The following is a 25337-nucleotide window of genomic DNA, read 5'->3' on the forward strand; positions in this document are numbered from 1 at the left end:
AGAAAAAAATATTTCAAATCCCAAAGCACACATTCAAAATGTGTCCAATAGAAACTGTTTGAATCTTGGACAAATTCACATGCAGCATAAAAATAATCTTAATCAATGAAAATGCAAAAGCATGTAACCAAAACATTTACCATTAAACTATTAGATGAATTTAACATCATTCTGAAATTTTTTTGGGGAAAAAAAAAAGACTGTTGAAAATAAAACGCATACGTCATGCCACACTTTCCAGTTTTCAATTTATAACAAATCTGGAAAACGACGCATTATTTTCCTTCCAATTCACAATCTTTTGTTTCGCTCTCTCGCTTTGAATACATTACAGAAGTTTGTTGCCCAGAGTTTGTGCTCAGAGGGTTTATTCAGCAGTTTTACAAGATGAAATACATTTTTATCTTTGATTTGATCTCACAGCAAACCGTTTCAGCCTGCAGCCGAGGGAACGCCAGCAGCTCTTCAGATGTGATCTTTGCAGTGTAAAAAGCTTCGGCTTATTTCCTAACAACCAAAACAACAAACGTCCACACTTTCCACTTACATAAGCAAAACACACAGCTATTGTTTTCCCTTTTTTCTTCCTGACGGATCTGTTTATGTGAAGTGTGATTCTTCACATAACTGAACTCGGTTTCTGTATTGAGGATATTTAAAACATGTTTTTATCATGAAACTATATTTGACTTTTTTTATAAATTCTATATCTTCACAAAGAGTTGAACTCCAAAGAAAAATTCTACACTACAATTAAAGACAGACAAGACAAAATGTAAATTTCTACTCGCCTAGTTTTATTTTCTAATAAGAGATGCACTGATTTTTTATTTTTTGTAATGTAGGATGCATGCTCAGCACCCCTGTTTAGTCCGTTTGAATCAAACTTACCTGGAAAGTCCAGTTCGTTTGTGTATTCGTATTCGAACTCTGACGAAGAAAGCAAACTCTGGTCTGCATAAAATCCTAGGTCCCAGTTCGGTTAAAGTGAACTCTGGTGTGCTCCGAAAACAGGAAGCGAACTATAGCGCAGGGCATTTTGGGTAAATGCAACCAAAACAAATGTGCGAGTCTAGCAGCAGAAATGGCTCTTGGTCTTTTACCAAAGATAAATTCTGCCACCACTGAAATATGACCATACTCCATTTTTGTTTACATTTTGCAAAGAAGGAAGTTAAGTTGCGTTTTCTTCAGAGGATTTTGTTGTTTGCCTCAGTGGTTCTGGGTGCAGCGCCACCACAGGCGAGGAGGGGAACAGGTTTTTTGCGTGTTTGTTTTTCATTCTCTGCAGTGTGAAAACAAATCATGCCAGATGAAAATGCAACAAATTACGGGTGCTTCGATTTCGACCAGTCACCAATCTCCCAAAATTCAGGAAATCACCGCCGATAAATCGGTGCACCCCATAGCAAATGTTTTGATTTTGATCCCTGATCGAACCTAATCTACTTGACCGTCAGGCGTGGAAAACACCCTTAATCAAAAGACTGTAGCACAAAAAGGAAAACAATGCTTTACTTTTAGTTATTTTTCTCTCTCCTCACTCACCTCTAGATCCAAGGATTTGTACTCTGACACCAAACGGTCACCTGGAGCTCGGGGCCCTGTCGGGCTCCAGGGGGTCCTACTCCTCAGAGAAGCGCAGCTTCACCGTCGAGTCGAGGAAGAGCAGCTTGATGAGCCTCGGGCGGAGCAGCCTGGAGAGACGCTCCCTTTCTCTGGTACTTCATCGCCCTGTCGTCCCCACAGAGTCAGACTGAACATGCAGTTTATGTCACATTAGCTGTTTTTAAACTCCGTGTCATAATTTCACTGAGGCGTGTGTTTGCTGTTGCTATGACACCGCTGCGACGATGGAATACAGGAGGAGGAATTTGTTGCTATATCAGCACACAAAAAAATCCCTGAGTTTGTAACAGGTGCACATTGTTGTAGGATTAGTTTTCTAACACTGCCATCTATGTCTGTGTGGGAGGGATTTTAGATTTGATCAAGTGAATCGAGTTTGATGCGCTTTGATGTATATTCTATTCATTACAGCTCTGGTACGGTTTCGGTCTCCTCATTAAAATCACATAATTGCCTCGGGTAAGCCGCACGCACCCAGCTCTTAATGTACATGCACAAAATACATTCTTTTCTTTCTTTTTCCTTTTGTAAACTGAACTGAAGCCTTATGAAATATATACACATATATAAATATATGATGGCAACTCCAGCAGGGAGATGTAGAGAAGTGAAAACAAAGTAATCGGTGAGATAATGAAATGTGGCGGCGCTCGTACCTCAGAGGTTATGATGCTAAACTCAATGTGTGCATGAGATCCTCCTCACTTTGATACCTTTGAGGGTTTTTTCTATAACAAGGGACCATTTGTAGAACCTGGTGCTGAAAACAACTGGATGACAGGCATTCAAGAGAGGTGTTCATGAAAAACTTTTATTTCTTGTTCCGGCTGAAGTTTTGGCAGCGCTCATTTAGTCAGCACTTTGATGATAACACACTCCAGGGTGTGTGAATCAGATCCATTTAGTGGTGCTCTGCTCTGCTTTGCTTTGCTTTGTTGTTGTTGCGCTGCGTTGATGGGACTGGATTTGATGCGGCGCTGTGATACGATCGGTGTCACTCTTTTTAACGGATTGCTTCTGAGTTTGATAGATTCTGAATCAAAATGATTTTTTTGTTGTTGTTGTTGATAGGGAACTGAAATCTGGTGCAAATTGGAGGTGGAATTACCTTGACTTACTATTCAAGATTACAAAAAGTGCTATCAAATGTTAATTAGATGTACATAAAATGTGATACTTTATGCTGAAGTACTCAACTTTGAACATTAGGCTTTGTGTTTGCATGTGCCCTTCTACTTGTTTTTTTTCAGCTTCATTTTTTCTTTTTTCTGTTGCTCTTGTCTCAGATCATCAACTTTAGCTTTAATAACATAAAGCTACGTAATTTTTAAAGTTTAATCAGTAATACTTTTAGAACAAATTTATGTCGGATCATGATTTCTTGGTTAATGTCAAGTTGTCATAACGAAGACATTTTGAATAATGTCAACTTTGTATTAAAAGTGTCATGATTTACCGAATGACACTTTATGACAACAGTCATAAATATTCATGAAGACTTACTCATGTTTATGACGATGTCATGACCGTCTTATTCACAACCCGTCAAAGTTTTACCAAACTATCTAATCTAACCTGGTCTCATGTGTAAAATAACTGTTATTTATTAAATGATGGTTTATGGTAGCGCATCGTGCCATATACTGAGTAGTATGGAGTGGATAAAACAGGCTCCGTTAAAACATAACATTAACTTGTTACAGTTTTACTGCACTAACTTATTAAGCTAACCTAATAAATTTGAGTATCAATTATGTGCTGTAATTACTTAAAAGGCACCTAAAGCTTAATTTTTTTGTATATGTGAATAAATCCCACAGCTTTTTGATGTCACATTTTTTTAACTTGAATCTTCTTGTAAAAAAAAGAAAGTTTCTTTCTTTATTAACTTAGTTAATTTTGAAGTAATGTAATTTTTAAAATGTCTTTACCTCTAAGGGCCCTTAACCTATTTAAATCAAGTACTTAGTATAGCCAAAGCAACATAAGTCAAATCCAATTAACTTATTCAATTAAATAAGTAATTCTGTATTCCCTGGGCTCAAAGTTTCCCTGGACTCGATCAAAGCCAAGTTGTATTCATTCATTTTTTCAATTATGTACAATGTTACAATTTACAGCGTACCTCCTTAGCAAAATCTTGACTCTGTTTAGATAACTGTACTTTTTACTATTTGTGTTTATGTTTCAGCGCCATGGTCGCAGTTCCAACTACCACAACTGGGGGCGACCTTTTCCTCCACAGTCTGGATGGAGTCGCAGGTAGACAATTCTTTGCTGTTTATTTAACATTTTGTCTTAATAAATTCTTAATATGAAACCTGAACTGTCCATATATGTGATTCATGTCTCAGCTGTGGTTTTTGCAGTTAACCATTACTGCAGCAAATGCACAGAAGATTGTCGATTTCTTTAACATTAACATTTCATAAGTTGGCCACGAACACTTGTTGGTTTTTATTTCTGCTTTTCATCTTCTGCTCTTCAGGTCCAGCTCCAACAGCCTTGGTAGGCGGACATATGGTTTCAGTGGGGCGCCCCCTGTTGGCGGGAGCCTGCGCGTGCGCAGCACCCGCTCCCCCTACTCCTACCACCACGCTTCGGAGCAGGAGTCCCTTCTCTCGCACCCTCTCCACTCGCATCACTCCCATCATCCTCTGCCGCCCCCGATGTTCCTCTCCAGACATTTCGGAGGAAGACGGGATCGGCGGGCTCTTTCCCTGGAACTCCCAGAATTGCTCCGGACTGGCGGGCAAGCTCCGGCACCGCCGCCCGTTCAGCTCCCCGACCACGGGAGAAAGAGCGGGTCTGGGGCGGCGGGCTCGCTCACCGGAGGCTCGGGAGCCGGCAGCGGTCTGGGAGCGGACCACCGTGACTGCAACGGCAAGGCATCGGGTCACCACAACCATCTGATGACCGATGTCTTCCCTCAAGTCAATGCACGCAAGGACAGAGCAGATCTAGACGAAGAAACAGACTATGTGAGTGGACAAGCTCCATATTCTGAACACTACAATTCCCTTTTACATTGCCACCTAAATGTGAATTTTACATTTCTAGTTGCTCATGTTTGCACGTTGGACAATAATATAGCTGTTAAATACACCGTGTTCCAAATTATTATGCAAGTGATATTTTCTCAGATTTTCCTAAATGGTCAATGCAAATGATGGTCAGTATAATTTTCAAGTCATGAACTATTACAGTATAAATCAAATTTTCCTGAACTCCCCAGGAGAAATTTTTTCAAAAATAAAAAACTCAAAATGCAAAATGTTCCAATTTATTATGCACAGCAGATTTTCTAAACATTTTATGGATTATAAAGAATTGCAAACGGTCATTCTTTGAATGTGCAGCATTAAGTGTTCACATGTACTAACATCAAAAGCTGTTTCAATCAAAAACATCTTAACAGACCAAGTTACATGTTAACATAGGACCTTCTTTGATATCACAGCTCAATTCTTGATCCATTGAACTTGTGAGTTTGTGGAAAGTTTCTGCCTGAATTTCATTGCAGGATGTCAGAAAACCTTCCCAGAGCTGCTGGTTGGATATGAACTGCATTCCACCCTCAGATCTTCTGCTTGAGGAAACTCCAAAGGTTCTCAGTAGGGTTGAGGTCAGAGGTCAGAGGAGGATGGTGACCACACCATGAGTTTCTCCCCTTTCATGCCCATAGCAGCCAATGACACAGTGGTATTCCTTGCAGCATTCATTGTCATGCATGAAAATGATTTTGCTACAGATGGTACGGCTCTTCTTTTTGAACCATGAAAGAAAGTGATCAGTCAGAAAGTCCATCTACTTTGCTGAGGTCATTTTCACACCTTCATGGACTCTGAAGGGGCCGACCAATGATTCTCTCCTCATGATTTCGGCCCAAAGCATGACTCCATCACCTCCTTGCTGACGTCACAGCCATGTTAGGACGTGGTGGCCATCCACCACCAATCCACTACTGCGTCCATCTGGACCATCCAGGGTTGCACAGCAGTCATCAGTGAACAAGTCTGTTTGAAAATTAATCTTCATGTACAGCTGGGTCCACTGAGATCGTTTCTGCTTGTGAGCTCTGGTTAGGGGCCCAATAGTAGCTTCATGCACCGCAAGCCTCTGGAGGATCCTCCACCTTGAGGCTCCAGAGGCTCTAGCAGCTTCAAATAACTGTTTGCTGCTTTGTACGGGCATTTTAACAGCTGCTCTCTTAATCCTGTGAATGTGTCTAACAGAAACCTTCCTCATTATGTCTTTATCTGTACAAACCCATCTTTGTTCTGAATCAGCCACAAATCTCTTCACAGTACAACGATAACGCTTCAGTTTTTGTTAAATATCTAATGTTTTCATACCTTCTCATACGGCACTACACTATCTGATGATTTTGGTCAGCAGAGATCCTTTCTCTTTTCCATATTGCTTGAAACCTGTGGCCTGCTTAATAATGTGGAACATCCTTCATAAATAGGTTTCCTTTAATTGACTCACCAGACAAACTAATCAACCAGCTCTCTGAAATTAATTATAGTGATTCAAAGAGCCCTGACACACAATAACATCTATACATTTAATAGCACAACAAAAAATGTAATCTTTATGACACTTAAATCCAATTTGCATAAGAATTTGGACAAGGTGTAAGCAGATTTGTTCTCATTATTGACAAAGGCAAAGACATAGTTTATTTTTTTTCCTGTTGGTTTGCTTGGGTTTTAGTGAGATCTGAATAATGACATGTCTGTAATTAATTACTCGATGGATTTTCACCAGTTCATAATCTGTTAAATCATACTTGGTTACATCAACCTGTCCAAAAACTACAGTGGGAAATTAGCATTTTCTTGCCATAATCTCTCGTCTTAAAAGGTTAAAGAAATGTTGTACATTGTCTATGTGTAAATAACTAAACAGTATATAAAACAATACAATGTTATTGTGTTTTATTTGATTTGATTTCAGGAAACTTAAAACTTTGCACACCCTTTATTTCTACCATTATACCAGATTCTTATTCACTCCTTTCTCTGTTTTCATTAAAGAGTTTGTGCTTCCGTATCCAGAAGATGATGGAGGTTTACAAACCAGACTGGTGTGAGACTAGAGAGGACTGGTCTGTCTACATGTTCTCTCCTCAAAACAAGTGAGTACAAACAATCTTTTAACTTATAAAACTCAAAGATGATTTGGGTAAAATACATAATTTCTTTAAGATGTTGTTTAAGTCTAAGCACAAAAAGTTATCAAAAAGAATGCAGTTTTACAAATCCACAACATGTAAATCAGCTGTGAGATGTAAAGCTTAAGAAATCATTGGAGTGAATGAGACAAAATGTTTTGGCTTTTTGTAAAAGTATATGTATGGCAAAGTATTAGGGCCTTTGCAGACCCCCCCCCCAAAAAAGAAAAAAAAAAGTAATCGGAGAAATGTACTTCTTTTTTTTAATATCTACAATGGCCCTAATACACTGTTGTGCGTATACATATATGAATATATATCAAATATCAAATATTTAGTTTTGTAGTCAATTGTGTTAATTTATTATTAAACAAAGCTTAAACACAGAAATGCCAAGTGAGAATAGCATTGAGAGGAAAACTGTTTATTGACAGAGCAGAGATAAACACAGGAAATCAATCTACAAAGCAATCTTCGCAGGCAGGGCTTAATTAAAGACCAAATCAAGAATGGAGACGTAATCATCAGTGATGGGGGTTTGGGAAATGAAAATAAATTATGACAAACTTGCTGCACAGGTGGGTGAAGTTGTTGGCAGAACAACTATTAGTTATGCACTTCAGAACTGTATGAATAACACTAAACATAATCTCCAATAGAAAATCCCAAGAAACAAAACTGAAGTTACGTTTGGTCTAGAATCAGTACACTTCTTCAGCTAAAAGAGATATAAATTAGTGATCAGGTTTGACATCTGGGCCTAGTGATGGTCCTGAACATTCAGAGCCACCTAAAGACGGTTACAAAGTCGGCCTTCTTTCACCTGAACAAACATTTCCAGGATTAAAGGACTAATGTCTTAGCAAGATCTAGAGAAACTCATCCATGCGTTTATCTTTAGTCGCATTGATTACCGCAACAGTGTCTTTACATCCAGAATGCTGCTGCTAGAGTTCTCACTAAAACCAGAAAGTTAGAGCACATCACACCGGTTCTACTGACACTGGCTCCCTGCAGCTCAGAAAATAGACTTTAAAATACTGTTAGTTTATAAATCACTGCAAGGTTTAGCACCACAATACTTTGAAGATCTGCTGTTGTTGTATCAACCTTCCAGATCTCTCAGGTCTTCTGGTTCTGCTTTGCATCCCCAGAATCAGAACCAAACAAGGAGAAACAGCATTCAGCTTCTATGCACCACAAATCTGGAAGAAACATCCGGAAAACTGAAACACTGACTTCCTTTAAATCAAAATCCCATCTGTTTGGAGTTGTTTAAATAATTAATAACAACTGGAACATTGATTAAAATGTTCAATGTACATTTGATGGTGATTATTCTTGACAATTGTAATGATGACATTTTACAAAATATATTTTTTGCTTGTTTTATAATTGTTTATTGTGTTATGTGCTCATATTCTAAAGCACTTTGAACTGCCTTGTTGTTGAAATTGGTCTTACAAGTAAACTTGACCTGACATCAAGGTGTAGGACTGCTTTTTTTTTTTTCAGCATGACATGGGAGCTGGTCTGACTTGGTGGAAAGATGAAAAGTACTAAATAAAGGCCAATACTGGTAAAAAAAAAAAAAAAAACTGTTAGTGGCTTCAAAAGACCTGAATAGCTACCCCTCAGCAGAGCTACACTGGAAGCTCTAAGCTGGCAGAGTCTCAGTCTTCACTCAAAGTCACTAGAGAAACTGTCAAAAACGCCCTCCATTCTGACTCACCTTAACCCATTTTCAGAAGATGACTGGGCAAATTTCAGTCTGTCGGTGGGCAAACGACTGAGGGACAGTCGTTAGAAAATGGAATAAAAATAAAACGTTGAACGCATTCAGTGGTTTCTGCAGCGTTACCGAATGTTTAGAGAAAGTAGTCTGCTGCCAGGACATCGTTTTTTTCAGTCCCAAATTCTAATTGATTGGGATATTTCTCCAATAACTGTGATTAAAACAAAAAACAACATCCGATGACCTTTATTCAAGCCAGTGCAGGATTGGCAGTGGCTTGAGCTTGGGATGTAAATGCCACAGATGTAACTCGTCAGAGGGGAGAGCAACGTGGCGGGCATGTGTGCTCATTGTGTTGAGGTGCACTTTGGCAAAACGGTTCGGCTAATTCTTTGTTTAGCGCTCCGGTGCCAAGAAAGCCGGTTTTCTCAGTAAGACTTAAAGAACCTTAAAGCTGCAGTGTGAAACTTTTATAAATAATGTTTGTTTTTTTAAGATATTTATTAAAACTGTCACCATGTTGTGAGTGTTTGTTATAATGGCAACAGTCTGAGCTACTATTGCCATCTGAAGAAACCGCTCCTGACCAAAAACAACCAATCAGAGCCAGGGGGATGGGCTAAGCGCTCTCAGTTAAGCTCATGTATTGGCTGATGTCAGAAAAGTGGAGAAACCATTACAGGAAAACCCTTTATATGCCTTTTTTGGGGGCTATGCTAACTAGCCTGAGAATTTACAAGAGCTGATTAACAGCAGTAAGACCCGCCTCCTGGCTCTGATTGGTTGTTTCTAGTTAGCACCGGAAGAAGACAGAGGATAGTAATTTTTTCACAGATTTTCTGTCTCATGCCACACTGGGACGACATAGTGACATTTTCAACAAATGTGTAAAAACATATATCCTTTTATAAGTTACTGCTGCCTTCAAAAAACACAAAGGTTTGGAAATGTTTAAGGCCTTGCTGGAATATTGAGGAATGAGCAAGCAGTCAATTTTCAAATAATTTCAGTTCCAAAAGAGAAAATGGCTCTCTGGTTCCACAAATGGCTTAATAAAGAAAAGAATAATGCAGCACGTTTCTTCAGTGGCTGAGCTGCTGCTTTTCCAGAGGCTGCAGAAAACTCCCCATGAACACTGCAAGAACGAAAAATCACTGTCCTCCACTCGCTCGCTCGCTCACCCGACTCCCAGCGTGCTGATGACCACTTAAAGGAAGCCAAGCCAAAGGACGGTGTGTTGGCACGCCGGCAGGTGCCATCTGTCAAGCATCCATTTTGTGTTCCGCGCTCTTGTTCAGCCACATCTCTGGTAATAACTTGCTGCCTGTTGTTGTTCAGAGGGGCTCCGCATATGCGCGTGTGGGAGTGTGTGAGCATATGTACGTCTTTGCCTTGTTTATGCCTCATTCCACTTTGCACGCTTGGGTTTGTGTGTGTAGGCATTTGCGTATGTTTGTGTTAAAAGTCGACCCGGGTGGAGCTAGAAACAGGGAAAGAAGACACACTTGTGGTGATTTCACATCGGATAGTCCGGTAGACTCGGTTCGATTGGGGACTGACCCTGCGACCTTTGCTTAGATTTTCAGCTTCTGCGATTCGCTTTCACACTGCACTGTCAAACAAACCAATCTCTTTGGAAAACCTTTCCACTTCCTCACCTGTGGTGGCGCTGCTTCAAAAACCACTGAAGAAAGCGACATGAAAGCCTCCGCACAATTTCCTTCTTTACAAAATATAAGAAACAAAATGGAGCGGCTTTCGATTTTGGCGATTGTAGGATTTGTTTTTTATTTTTGACAAAACACCACAAGCCATTTCTCCCTTTAGCATTAGACTCACAGATTTGCTTTGGTTGTATTTACCCAGAATGCCCTGCACTATAGTTCACTTCCTGTTTTTGGAGAGGTCTCCAGTCCTATCCATTCAAAACTTGTTCACTTCGGGGTTTTTTGTTTGTTTGTTTGTTTGTTTTGGGCAGGGGGTAATATACATTTAGCATCCCGGTCCACACTCCACTCCTGTAGATGGCGGTATGGCACATCAATACGTTGCTTTCCAACCGCCATAAAAAAAAGAAGTGGAGTTCACTTCAGCCGAATCGAGACCGAGGCTTGTAGGCGGACCAGAGTTCCCTTTTTTTTTTTTGGTCCGAATCAGAGTTCTGTTATGCCTCGCCAAGCGAACTGGACTTCCCAGGCAAACCTGCTGAAGTTTGGTTAAACAGACTAAACAGGGCTGGTGTGAATCCATCCTAACGGAGGAATGAGCCACCCAGGTGGGTTGTATGGTTGTTATCAGTGCCTCAATGGCTACCCTGTCCCCGTCATCAGCTACCCCAAGTCGATGGACAGCGTATCCTGGTCTGCAGGAAAGGCAGCCAGATTAGCTAATTGATTTCCTCAGCCGAAGCGCAGCAGCAGGTATCGCGAGGTTCCTCAAGTCTGCAGTTTATGTCCACAAAGCAAGCACCTCATGGCTTTCTCGTGGTGCATGAAGTTAATATAGTTCTCAGCTTATACTTACTGTGGGCATGATCCGGGTCTAATTTTCTAGAAAGGGAGAAGCACAACTCCGAGTGCAGTGCTTTGTTTTTTGTTTTTTTATCCTCCTAAGATTTTCCCTTCCTTTCAAAAACTTTTGCGTTTTATTTTATTTTATTTTTTTTACCCAAAAGATCAAATTAATTGCTCGGAATAAAATGAAGCCAAGCTTGCCAAAGCAATACTTTGTACAGTAATTGGACAGATGCTTGGTAATTTCCTATACTCTTGAGCTGTTCATGGATTCTGAAGAAAAAGAAAGAAAAATAACTAAGATAATTACTGTTTAAGAACTATGAAATGGATAAAGTAGAACAAAACTACATAATTAAGAAGTAAATGTTTTTCTTTGTTTTTCTACAAATATGATTTGAGAAGTTTTACTGGTATTTAACCTACATTATTCCTATATTTCTTATAAAAACCCAATGCAGTCAACTTCGAAAGTCACCTGATTGGAATAATTATTCTTGCGTGCTTAACTTAATCACAACCACTCTGCGAAGGCCTCATAGGTCTCAATTTGGACATGTGTTTTCGATGTAAAATGCAGGCAAGATGAGGAATAGATCCAAAATGAAGAGATTTAATGATAGACTTAACTTTTAGTAAAACTAGAACTGGAAGTTGGAACATGAATCCAACAAATGACCAAGAAAACCAGGAGAGATGATTGTTGTGACGAGGCGCAGACAAGAGACTGAATAGTGGTGCAGAAGCAGCTGAGTCAGAAATCTGAGAGCAAAAATCCAATGCAGGGGTCAGCAACTCCAGTTGTCTGAGTGCCACTGTTCTGCAACGTTTGTTTGCAACCCTGCTCCAACACACCTGAATCAAATAAATAGGCGATAACCAGGCTTTTCCAAAAACTGCTGACAATACCAAGGAGGTAATTCAGGACTGGAGTTACAGACCGCTGATGTAACGGAATGAAAGTTTGAACAGAAACTACGCACACACACAGAAAACAGAGCACAACTCAACATGAGTGACCCAAAGACAATAGGAGACAGAGAAAACAGGAAGTAAACAGAGAAGAAGAAATCTTATTTTTCAAAATAAAACCTTTGGGCAATGCTGAGAACGTCAGCAACAAAAGACCAAACAACAGCACGTCATCTGAAACATAAGTACAGAACACATAATACAATATATCATGATGAGATGTTTTGCTAATATTTAGACTGAAACATAACCATGTGCTGGAATTTGAAAAGTATTTTTTGAAAATCTATGTGAAGCACTAAAATACTATTATTGTATCTCTGTCCTCTCAGATTCAGGCTTCTCTGTCAGTCCATCATTGCTCATAAGCTTTTTGATTACGTGGTCCTGGTCTTTATCTTCCTCAACTGCATCACAGTGGCTCTGGAAAGGCCTAAGATACTTCAAGGAAGCCTGGTAAGAACAATAATTGTCACCGTTACTTATTATTCTCTACACGCAGTAAATTTTGCAGTGTTAAATATGTAGTGCCAGATTTTATTGACTCTTTCAGAGCTGAACAACAGATTGAGTAAAAGCATCAAATTAATACCAATCTGATAAAGACAAAATAGACTCATGATAAAATGAACTCTTTAAGTGTTTAACTGTTTGATTCTTTAAGAAAAAACTAGCTATTAACTCACTCTTCACAAACTAGCACGGCTAATGCACAAATTAGCTAGCTAAACTAGCTAGCCTGCTAGTTTATGCACTAGCTAGCTGTGCACAAATTTAGAGGGAAAGTTGGGTAGACTTTCATTCTACAAAATAGCATTACTATTGATATGTTTGATTGAACTTTAAAATCACTTCTATTTTAACAGCGTTTAAATACAAGTAGCTACTTGATACATTAGCTACAACAGAAGCTACTAGCTACAGTAGCTGTTAGCAACAGGAGCGTCTAGCTACAAATAGCTACTTGTATTTTAAAGTTTTTAAAATACATGTGATTTTGAAGTTCAAACTTAGTAAAAGTTTCAATAGTAAAAGTTGGAATTGCTATCGTGTAGAAGGAAAGTCAACCCAACTATTGTACATAAAATGACTCTAGAAAAGACAAAATTATTGTTTCAACCATTTAACACAACATACATCCAAAGCATGGACTATTTATGCTTTTATTGGAGTATTTTTTAATAACCATTGATTTCAGCCCTTGACTGGAGTCGTGTTTTCGCTCCTGATCCTGATTCAATCCAGTTTAATGGACCTTATTAATGTAAAAAATAATCTAATTCATGAACGCTCTTTAAGAGAGTTCCTCAACAATCCTACGTTTTTCAACAGTTCATTATGTTCTGGCATCTGGGTGTATTTTGATTTGATGCTGAGCAGTTCGTTCAAGCAAGTGATGCAATTAAATTGAATCTGAACACTTCTGGCAAGTTTAAGATCCAAATCGCTGTTCTCTGACAACTCCTGTCAGAGAGGCTTCAGAGCACAGCACAGGGTTAACATTTATAGTGTGTTTTGAATATTTTGTTGCTTTGAACCTTCTAGGTGGGTCAAACAATTATTAAACTGTATCAAACAATTAGAATAAAAATTATTTTCCTTTTTTTTATATATGTATATCCATCAAACTATTTCTATTGTCTATTTGCACTGTAGGAAAGACTGTTTCTCACCCTTTCAAACTACATCTTTACGGCCATCTTTGTCGCAGAGATGACGGTCAAGGTAAAATGCTTCCAACTCTTTTTTTCTTATATTGTTTTTGCTGTAGTTCTGCCTGTTTTGCTGTCATTTTAGTTCTTAACACATTATCTTAAATCCATTAGGCATTTCTTTTTGTCTTAAAAAACAAAATGTGTTCCTATTAAATATAGAAATGTTTGAACTGAAATTATGAAACCACATTTGTTTAATGGAAACATAATTTTGAAAAAACTCCAGTGAAAGGTTTTTGTGGTGTATTTTGCAAAGCTGCAATTGAAGCACTTTGTGCATCACACGAGTAACATGATCAACAACCGCATGCTAGTGCTGGCAAAAACAGCAAAGAAGAAAACAACAGGAAGAAGAATGATCATTTTTTTGTTTTGTTTTAGTTTTTTCAGACAATCTGTAGCTGGCTCCACCAGACAGCTCACAAAAATTGTGTCATTCTAAAATGTCGAATCTGCAGCTTTTCTGCAAAATGGCCGACTACAATTTCCCCAAAATGCCACATATGTAGCTGCTCCCCTCTCTAAGGGGCTTGTCGCTCCAACGCCTGAATAAGATGCTGACATCTTCTCTGATTGGCTGATAGATGATGAGCGCCACGGCTGAGTTATGAATATATCTCATGTAACTGTTTACATCTATCGCTGCCATGACTTTTATTGACTTATCGCATGAACAAACTTATTCACACGTGATTTTAATTTTATGGAAAAACCGCAATTGCAAAATTGTGGTTTTTCCACATTGGCAGAATATAGACAAATACTCACGCACATTGGAAACTTAGCTAGTGTTACCTTTTTAATTTTGTTCTGGAACTTGGATGTTCTGGGCATTCTTTTACTGTATCATCTGATTGACAACCCTTTTTTGTCTTCCATCTATCCATCGGGAAAGGTGGATCCTTCCCTAACTGTTTATCCTCTAGCTTCCTATTTAGCTCCTCCTGTCGGTTTTACTGATAACTCTTGGTGTTTTAATCCGTTGCACTTGTATCATTACTGATGGGCAACTAGATAATGAATTTAATTAGAAGACTATAATTCTTCAGCTGGCCTTCAGCCACTCCTAACCTCCCATCAAAAACACACACACGCTTTCTGATTTATCCATTTTGCCTTGTAGAAGACATTAAACCGTCCATTATTAAGATCTTTGAGTCTCCAGGCCTTCTCTGCACCAGTATAAATCCTACAATGATTTTTTTAATAATTATGGATAATGAAGGCAAGTGTAGCAGATTGTTACCTAGATTGTGACAGTGTATGGTTCACTGGTACTGCTGGATGGAGCTGGTTGCAGTCTTGTATCCCTTTCTTTATTTTCCCAATTGGTAATTTAATCAAAGTAGCTCCATTATCATCTTTCAATTTGCTGCTCCATTTGCACTTTCTGATCTGGTTTCGAGTCTCTTTCTACTACTTTTCTTGCATCATACATATACATTGCTGTGCGATCCGTCTAACTTGTGACTTTCTTCAGATTCAGTTTAATTCACTTTAGTTTTGTCTGAAAGCACCAACTCAGAAACCTGGTCCAATCCAATGGATTACACAGAAATGCACAAATAAATAAAAATCACACTCACACAATGACACAAAATTGAAAGCTTTAATACAAGACAGACAAATTTCATTTACTACGACAATTCCTCTATGTAAAAAAGCCCAGTTAGAAGCTTTAAACTATTGATTTCCCAGCAATACCTCAGGTGGGCCAAGCAGGTGGTGACAGTGCAAAGAAATCACTTCCATGTCACATCAGAAACCCTCCAGCATAACCAGGTTTAGTGCGACTCCTGATTGGAAGTTTGAGAAAACAATAGTGGTCCAGAATTGCTCTGTATGGCAAAGAAAATCTCAGTATGTAGAGTTAAAGTCAGCAGCTGCTCACTTAGTGGCTCGTTCTAAGAAAAAAAGAAATTGTTAAACCAGGATAGAGAAATGATTATTGTGGTAACTGTGTCCTCTGTGGAAAAAAATACTGATAGAACTTGAAGTTGTTAGCAGAAATAATTACTGAGGCATCTCTCAAAATATATTAAAATAATGTAAAAGGCTCATATTACTTGTTTTTATTTACAGTTTACAAATTAATTGGAGAAAAATAACTTCTGAGACATGTTGTGTGATCTGTTGAAATGTAATTTTTAAGGTGTTTCACCATAACGACCATTTGCTACGTTTGCAGGGGAGAAAAGGGGGAAACAAGCAAACCTGTGACCCTGAGCTCACTACTTTAGTTGGCTATTGGACAACAAAGCCAGTTTCTTGGAGTGACCATAAAAATGTCTGTCATAGAAAATTTATGGGCAGAGTAGAAAGGTATTTTATATTAGTGCCCACAAACAGGACTCAATTCCACCAGATCAGTAAGGAGGAATGGGACAAAATTCTAGCAAACTATTGGAAGAAGCTTGTAAAAAGGATTTATGAAAGTGTCAGTGGGGTAGGCTGGTAAAAACAGGCCCTTTGTTTCATGCTTCACTATGTGCAGAAGGTCTGGCCCCTCAGCTCTTGAGAAACAATTACTTTCTGTAGGCATGAACTCCATTTGAAGTTTAAAATTTTACCTAATTGTTAGCATTTGGCTGTGACTTATGCAATGCACCAGATTGATGCTATGAAGCTTACTGGAAGCTACTTGTGCTGTAAATAACCGTCCTCTAATGCGAAGAGAGAAACGCCGAGCCGAACAAGATGGCTGTTAATGGTAATTCAGCATTTGGAGGAGTGGCCAACAGGAACTGAACGGCTTTGTTCACTTCCTCTGCTGCCTTTGCCAAAACTACAGGCAAACTACAACTCTGAAACAGTGCAGAAGATTGACATCTTTAGGCACAATTTCTTCTGTTCACTAATCGGCACGGTTGAAATTCTACCAGAGGAATATAGGTTAATGGCAGAAAGCCCAGATGGAGATGTGAAGAGAGATGATAATCAAGCAGAATTTCAATGCCCAGTCTAGTAGTGGGACAAAGTGTCTCTCTCTTCTTCTTCTTTTGAGCGTATCAGTTTTCTAAATTCCCTGTTTCAAGTGATTATTTATTAAAATTCCAAGATATACATTTTTCTCACATGAAGAGCCTTCCTCACTAAAGCAAATGTAACTGTCTTAAGATCTTTAAAGACCCTAGCTTTTTAGAATATGTTTGCTGGTGTCGGGCATTAGACTCCATTTAAACGCATCATGAGTAACTTCAGCTTCCTTCCAACTATTTCTTCGAGTTCCAGGGCTGAGGCTGTGATTTCTGATGAATGCCATTTCGTGTCTGGGTTTCCTTCAGATCTGCATCATTAGATTTTCTTAGAAGCTGAATAAATTAGGCTGAAAGAAATTAGATCAAAAAGACGGCCTGGTGTCTTGCTTTTCAGCCGTGCCACAGTCACTGAGCCGGATACGGCGAACACAATGATTGCCATTTCCCAAAGAGCTCTTCTGAAACTTCGTTTCAATGTCGTTCCAGTTCACCCTTAACAAGTACTGGTTTTAAATTCTGTTCAGCCAGGTTCAAATGAATAAATTTATTGTAATAGTGAGAAAGTCTCCAGTTCCTACTTGAGCTATCCATCCATCCATTGTCAAAAGCTGATTATCCTTGAAGGGTGGCAGATGATGATTTTGGTGTGGGGGGCTCTTTCTCTATGTAGGGTGTGTGTTGATAGTACTTTCGATTTAAGGTTTGCTTTATATTCAAACCACCGCTGAAATATCAATAGGCAATCTGTAAAATTATATGCTGTTCTCATCAGTCCAGTAGAATCATTTTGAAGTCACCGTTTAGCATCGCAGACGCAAGTAATCCCATTTTAAACTGAAAAAACACTTGAAGAGCAAGTCCAATAATAGCAGGGATGACTGAAATATCAGACTGTAAACGGAGTTTGACTGCAATCTAAAAGTGACTTTATTGTGACACACTCTGCGTGTCACACCACCGACAGAGTAAGAAAAGCGCGAGGTAACCTTTGTCACTGTTGGCATTGAAGTGCCAGACGTCCAATGAATCATGTTACCGGGGTGATGTTTAATCTGCTTTATTTATATCCAGAGGCATTCCAATAGTAGCAGTGGAACCTCAGTATAACCAGGCTGCTATTAATAACAGAACAGACATGTTATAACTCCATATGTACGCTGTCAAAACATAAAAACCTGATTTATGGGATGTGGCTTGGACGTACTGCTGTACAGTTTGGATCAGTGTGGAAAGATTAAGTTTTTTTTTTTTTTTTGGAAGACATTTTTTAGAATATGTTGGAGGGTTCTTAACAAGGCCTATCTTGTTGAACCCTATGTTCTATTATCTGGATGGATCCATTCTGAGACGTGCCGCTTTTTGTTTTGTTTCTTAATTTCTGCCTGAAAATTATTTGACAAGGAAGCTTCTCTTTCAAGGCTGTTGTTGCTGCCCGTGACATGGTGGTGCAAGTTTTTTCACAAGTTTGTCTAAATTTACGGTAAATGCAACTCAGGCCTGGTATTTATTTTGTTAAAGCTAACAAAATAATGAAAGCTGAAATTGAAAAAATATTTCCGTTTACTAAAATAAGTAAAAACTGTAACTAATGGGGTAAAACTGTATCTAACTGGAACTAAATTGTGCAATAAAATAATAAAACTAACTAAAACATGCTGAAGTTATAGACATATCTTTTGTTTTTATATTTATGAATCTATATATCAGCCTTTCAAACTGATGTAAAGTAGATATTATTTCATCCACTCAACCAGTTTACATCAGCTGCTGACAAATTACGACGCTCCATACTCCTGCTGGCTACGCTAGTCTGCAAAATGGCGACTGCAAAAGTTGAATTTCATTTCATTGTTCAACAATAATAGAATACATTTTTTGAAAATGGTATCGTCATCTGAGTGTTCATTACCCAATATGTGCATCCATAATCACAATACTACACTTTGGTTAATTTTTAGTTGCTGAATTAAAAAAGGTCAAAGTATGAAAAAACTAAAACCACTGTAACCAATAAAAACTAAAGCTAAACAATATTTAATAAGTAATGAAAACTAGCAAACACACTCTAAAAACTAGTTAAGATCAATTGAATTGGACAAAAAGTCACAATGAAATGAAATGAAAATAAAATAATAAACCCCAAACTGTTATTCTCGTGGTGTGAAAGTTTATAAAAGGTTATATTATAGAACAGTAACAAACACAATGATGCAATTATGGTCATATGTCAATGAAATGCTTCTGACTTATTTCCACATCACTTGATACATATAGTATACTTGTAATTATATTAACATATTAATATTATTTAGTTTTTATAAAGATTTACAATTGTTACTCCTCTTTGTCATTTTATTCCACTGAGATTTTTGTTGGGACATAAAAATGCTACAAAAACACCCCAGAAAAAGTTGCATTTCACATGTTTCTGACGACGTCTTCTATTTTTGGTCTTGTATCTGCCATTCCTTTCACTCCATCTTTCACTTTTATTCTATGTACATTTCTTCATCATACCTGAATTCTGCCTTTCAATTCACTGACTGGTAGCTGTCTCACACTTCCCTCAGCCTAGCGTCTTTCTGTTTTTCTCTGAAAAATTTGCACTGAAATGTTTTTTTTTCTTTGAGTCCCTGCTGGAGCAAGAGTTTGTTATATTAAATCAGAGCAATGAGATAATATGCAACATTCGGCAGTTTAGCCACATCTTTGTTATTTTTGCCTATGAGTATCGAGAAGTTTGATTAAAGGGGCAGTATTATGTAAAATCAACTGTTTTGAGTCTTACATCATGTTATAATGTTATTATAGTACGCTACAGAACATTGCAGCAGTCCTCCCTCTTGACTTTCCCACTCTGCTCCTTCAGACTAGCCAGCAGCAATTAGCAAACACCTTTAATTGTAGGAGCTACTTCTCATTGAAATGCTGATAACAATGTTGTTAAAGGGTCAATGGAGGAGGCATGCTGTGATGACTTCCTGAAAGCGTAGTTTCAGAAAGTGTAAGATTTTCTTAAAGAGACAGAGGCCCAATTTCAAGGCGTTAAATGATGAAATCAGATATCTTTTAAGTCATATTTGATATGAACGGCATTTTTGTAACAACTGAAGGTTATCATAGTTACTTGACTGCGCTATAAAATGACACTGTGACAGAAAAACACATAATGTTGCCCCTTTTAAAGAAGATTTTGTAAACAAAAGCTGAATAGTGTCCTCTTGGCAGTCGAGCAGAAAAAATGGCTTAAATTTAACTGAGCTTTACAAAAAAAACACACAAAAAAACTAGACTGCAGTTAATTTTAGATTTCACATCCTAAATTACTTTGTCTCACAGGTCCATGTTGGTATAAATAACTTCTTTTCATCAGTTCATTAAAGTTAGTTAATGTTTTTAAGAACAATTTCATTTTACCATGTTTCTGACCATGTTTAGCCAGTTTCTGACAAACACAAATTATTAGACAGAAACAATACTTTAATTGTTGTGAAAACACTTAAGGTAGTGTTTTTTAGAACATCTCTATGCATTTGCTTTGGTTATCTTTGTGTGACATTGAAGTGTGCCAAAACCAAAAACAGAAGAAATCTGTAAATTAGCTCATACATTTTTACAACACATTAAACACCAAAGATCCCATGTGTCTGATGAGTCGTCTATTCATGTGGGTCATGTCTCCATTCGCTTTCCCCCCAGGTTGTGTCCATGGGCCTGTACCTGGGAGAGACGGCGTATCTGAGGAGCAGCTGGAACATCCTGGACGGTTTCCTGGTCTTTGTGTCTCTGATTGATATTGTCGTGTCAATGGCAGGAGGCGCTAAGATCCTGGGAGTCCTGCGCGTTCTCCGGTTGCTCAGGACGTTACGGCCTCTCAGGTTAGTGACAAATGGACAGAATTTAGCCCATCGCCATAATCAGATCCTTTCTTTTTTTTTTTTGTTACCCTGATATTGATGAAAAAGTATTATTTCCCCTGTAACATCTGGAAAATATCTTGTTGTAAGTAGGTTTATCTGCCAATGGAACTAGTACTTTTTCATCAGTCTTAAAGAATTATTTACTTAAAACAAGGATAGCTATTGTTTCGTCTTATTTCAAGTGTAATAAGACATTTGCACTAGAAAAAAAAAGACTAAAAATACTGACACTTGGTGTTTTTGTAGTGTAGCACTTCAACTGTCCAATATAAGCTTGTTGTTACCTAAATACTACAAAGTCTGTCGAAAGTCTTACCTAGAAAAAATGCTTAGTAAAGAAAAATAGCAACTCATCTCTGAGTAGTTGCCAGGCAACATGCCGGACCACCACCTCCAACCACTGCTCCCAGCCATGCAAAAAATAGTCTGGGACTCGTCTGCCAGACATGGCGCTATCTGTCCGTCCATCTATTATCTTTACTCGGTTAATCCTCTCCGGGGTCATGGAGGGCCTGGAGACTGACGGGCTGACACTAGACAAGAGTCAGGGTTCAATCTGGACAGTCCATCACAGGTCCAATCACAGAGAGAGCGGTCTGACTCGGAGCGGGTAAAAGTCAGTGAGTTAACTGCTTTCTCCTCCCCTTCACTACCTCTTTGTTACTGAGCTCAAAGTCTCCTTTGTAGTGCAAGTTTTTTTTTTTTTTATCTTCTTTCTAGGTCTGTCACGCTCTTATTCTGTGTGCAATCATGTAAATAAAAAGGAAAATGCCATCACAGCACTGGTTTCAATTCATGAGCTACAACAGACGATCTAACAGACAGACTAATGAAATAGAAATATGGCTCTATCTAAGAGTAAGAAACCAAAATCTTGGAGACTTTGTGACTCTTAAGACCCCACTCTTTGTTTTGACCTCTCTAATAATGACTCTGGAGTTTATCTTACTGTCTTTACTCTCCTTCTCATCGTCCATAGTGGAAAAATAAACTTGGTACGTCATTCAGGCTTGTTCCCCAAATTCCTGTAGTGTTTTTTTGTTTGTATGTTTGTTTTAATTATTGCTCTGACTCTTCAGACTAGCATCCATTTTGTTGGAGCTATTTGCTGACGATTGAAGGTTAGGTTAGGTTAAACGTTATTAATCCCATAGGGAAATTGAGGTTATCTGTTGCTCACACATTAATTCACATCCACACAGCATTAAAATCGTACAGCTGGAGACATCCATAAAAGGTACAATAATGCAATAAATAAATATATTACCACTAAAAAGAGGTCTAGTAAAAGTGCTTAAATATGTTAAAATACTAGTTACCTCGTCTCCCTCCTCTTCCCCTCCCACAGATAGCAGCATTATAAAGCCTAATGGCCTGTGGAACAAAGGAGTTTTTAATCCTCTCAGTTGAACAACCCAGTGAGAGGAACCTGTCACTGAAGGAGCTCCTCTGGTTGGAGAAAACAGTGTACAGAGGATGGCTAGTGTTCTCCAGGACTAGACTGAGTTTAGATAGTGTCCTCTGTTCCACCACCATCTCCACAGACTCCAGGCTCACACCGACCACGGAGCCAGCTCTGCAGATGAGGCGGTTCAGTCTCTGTGTGTCTCTCTTCCTTGCATTGCCCCCCCAACAAACGATTGCATAGAATATAACAGTAGACACAATGGACTGATAAAACATGTACAGGAGCTTAGAGCACACAATCTCCTCAAAAAGTACATTCTACTCTGTGCTTTCTTTTACACATTATCTGTATTGGAGAACCAGCTCAGCTTATTGTCTAGTTGTAGGCCCAAGTATTTGTATGTGCTGACCACCTCCACCTCTATACCATCGATGGTAATAGGCTGAGGAGAGGGGGGCACCCTACGGAAGTCAAGAACTATCTCTTTTGTTTTAGAGATGTTCAGTTCGAGTTTATTCCAGTGGCACCAGGCCTCAAAATCCTTCACCAGGCTCCTGTACTCCCCCTCTCCACCCTCCTTTATACACGCCACAATGGCAGTATCGTCCGAAAATCTTTGCATGTGGCATGTAACTGAGTTGTATTTAAAGTCGGAGGTATAGAAGGTGAAGAGGAGGGGCGAAAGAACCGTGCCCTGTGGAGCACCTGTGTTGCTGGTCAGAGTGGTGGTCCTACAGCTCGCCATCCTGACAAACTGTGGTCTGTTGGTCAAGTAATCTGTTATCCAGCACACCAGATGGGGGTCCACAGCCATGATGTTCAATTTCTCCTGTAGTAGATGGGGCTGGATGGTATTGAAGGCGCTAGAGAAGTCGAAAAAAAGCATCCTCACAAAGCAGCCCCCTCCATCCAGGTAGGAGAGGGAACGATGAAGCAGGAAGAGAACAGCATCCTCAACACCCACCCTCTCTCGGTAGGCGAACTGAAGAGGGTCCCGTACGTTCTGCACCTGGGGTTGCATCATGTTCAAGACCAGTCGCTCTAATGTTTTCATGACGTGGGACGTCAGAGCAACTGGCCTGTAGTCATTTGGCTCACTTGGGCGACCCTTTTTTGGAACAGGGACTATGCAGGATGTTTTCCATAGTGTGGGAACTACACTCAGTCGCAGACTCAGGTTAAAGACCTGCTGTAGATGTTCCCCCAATTCCGCAACACAGACCTTTAGAGCCCTTGGACACACCCGGTCTGGTCCTGCAGCCTTCCTAGGATGAAGTCGTCTCAGCTCAGTCCACACCTGGTCAACAGTGATGGAAGGAGGATGAGTGGTAGGAGCGAATAGAGAAGGTGAGAAGGAAATGGAGGCAGAAAGAGGAGAGATAGAGGTGGAAGGATGATGGATAGGAGGGCTGGAGGAGGATTGCGGGAGGGAGGAGGTGGCATGGGGGAACTGAACCGATTAAAAAAAGAGTCAAGTTCATTGGAAGACCAACACACATCCGTCTTACAGACATACCTTATTTATTTTCTTTTCATTTTGAAGCAGAAAGCTCCTTTTTGTCACGCTACATTTATACTCCATAGAAACAAGAAATCCTGGATTCCTATTTTAAGGTTTTAATAGACTTTAATCAACCTCAAGATATGTATCTTAGAGACTTGTGTTGACTTCAGTTTACAGTTGATGCGGTTAGTGCCCAAAAACTAAATATTTCATAGCAGAAAGTTGTTGGGGTTTTTTTTTACCTCTAGAGATATACAGTACTTTCAGATAAAATGTTGAATTTTTCTACCTATGAAATGTCACTGCAGCTTTTTTTTTTTTCATCTTTATGAGGAAAGCCACCAAGTGTATTGGATGCTTTATTTTGTCATAAACACCAATTAAAAAGATCCAAGTCAATCCATCTATGACCAATTTAGTATACATCTGTTCTTCGTATATTACGGTGAAAACACAAGCTTTTTCATTTGCTACTTTGATGATAATGACATGGCAAACTCAGTTCCTATTTAACAGTTTTCCATTGAAAATCAGCTTTCTTGCTCTCTGTCTTTCGCTCTATATGTGAGTCTTTGTCTCACTTGTTTTCTCTCTGTCTGCCTTCGCGTGGGTCACAGGGTTATCAGCAGGGCTCCAGGGCTGAAGCTGGTGGTGGAGACGCTAATTACTTCCCTCAAACCCATCGGAAACATTGTTCTCATCTGCTGTGCCTTTTTCATCATCTTTGGCATTCTCGGAGTTCAGGTACATGAAAGCATCTTCAGAAAAGTACCTTCCCTCGTGCCGAATAAAATTTACAAGGGGTGCATCGATTGCAGTTTTCTGGCCGATCACCGATCTTTGAAAAGCCTGACCTGCTGATTAAGTTGGCAACAGTGGCGTGATAATTGTTGACCGATGGATAAGAACAGTTTCTGATTTCAGTATTGGCCGATGGTCGAGCTTCCAAAATGTAGAAAATCGAGGATTATTATTCTATTTGTTGATTGTGTCAAATAGTGACAGCATCTCTAGACAAAGACAAATCATCTGAACTAATGGAGGAAACTTGAATGAATGAGAACCTGCAGTCCCAAGTTGCTATTGGTTCCCCTCCCGTCATCTCTCGTTCCTCCCCAAAGCTCAACTGGCGTTAATTTCAATATCCCCCCGCCTGCATACGTTGCTTTCCACATTCTCCGTCTATGACGTATTTGATAGGAATGAGGCAGAAGACCACCTGACCGTTGCCATCAAGTTGCAAGTTGAAGCTTTATTTGAGAACCAAACGCATTACAGACGCTGAATATGAGATTTCTTCAAAAGCGTTGTAAAAGGCGGCGTCTGGCTGTGCTTACGAGTGTCGTCATGCCGTTGTCAGAATGTGTCTTTGTTCGTCTCGCTCACTCATGTCTCCCTCTCCATTTGCGTTTTTGCCTCAAAAGCTCTTCAAAGGCAAGTTTTACTACTGCGTGGGTTCGGACGTGAAGAACATCACGAATAAAACGGACTGCATCCGAGCAAGTTACCGATGGGTTCACCACAAGTACAACTTTGACAACCTTGGACAGGTACGGGACAAAAACATTACCAAAACCAAAAACAAAAAGATATTCCCTTTTGTCACGTCTGTATTATTTTTGAACCTGTAAAACGTAGAGCTGTCCACAAAAGGTCGTTCTGAAAACGTGGGAGATAATTCGGAAAGTATTTTGCTAGAAAATTCTTTTTAATAATGAAACTGATTCTTCTGATTTGGCATAATATTTTTTTATTTTTTGCAGCTCCTGTTTTTAAGAGAAAAA

The 25337-nt window shown here is 39.1% G+C and overlaps 1 protein-coding gene across 2 annotated transcripts in view; it reads left to right on the forward strand.

Annotated features, from left to right (window-relative positions):
* LOC116720298 (voltage-dependent T-type calcium channel subunit alpha-1I-like) overlaps positions 1 to 25337 on the forward strand; it is a 209908-nt gene that overhangs the window by 139953 nt on the left and 44618 nt on the right. For both annotated transcript variants that reach the window (XM_032563460.1, XM_032563461.1), the window contains 9 exons: positions 1555 to 1721; positions 3821 to 3891; positions 4118 to 4610; positions 6672 to 6772; positions 12361 to 12484; positions 13685 to 13753; positions 20421 to 20599; positions 24171 to 24297; positions 24978 to 25103. In XM_032563460.1, coding sequence (XP_032419351.1) covers positions 1555 to 1721; positions 3821 to 3891; positions 4118 to 4610; positions 6672 to 6772; positions 12361 to 12484; positions 13685 to 13753; positions 20421 to 20599; positions 24171 to 24297; positions 24978 to 25103 — 1457 coding nt within the window. The remainder of the gene's footprint in view (positions 1 to 1554; positions 1722 to 3820; positions 3892 to 4117; positions 4611 to 6671; positions 6773 to 12360; positions 12485 to 13684; positions 13754 to 20420; positions 20600 to 24170; positions 24298 to 24977; positions 25104 to 25337) is intronic.

The sequence above is a fragment of the Xiphophorus hellerii genome, chromosome 5, assembly GCF_003331165.1.
Source record: "Xiphophorus hellerii strain 12219 chromosome 5, Xiphophorus_hellerii-4.1, whole genome shotgun sequence".
Taxonomy (NCBI): domain Eukaryota; kingdom Metazoa; phylum Chordata; class Actinopteri; order Cyprinodontiformes; family Poeciliidae; genus Xiphophorus; species Xiphophorus hellerii.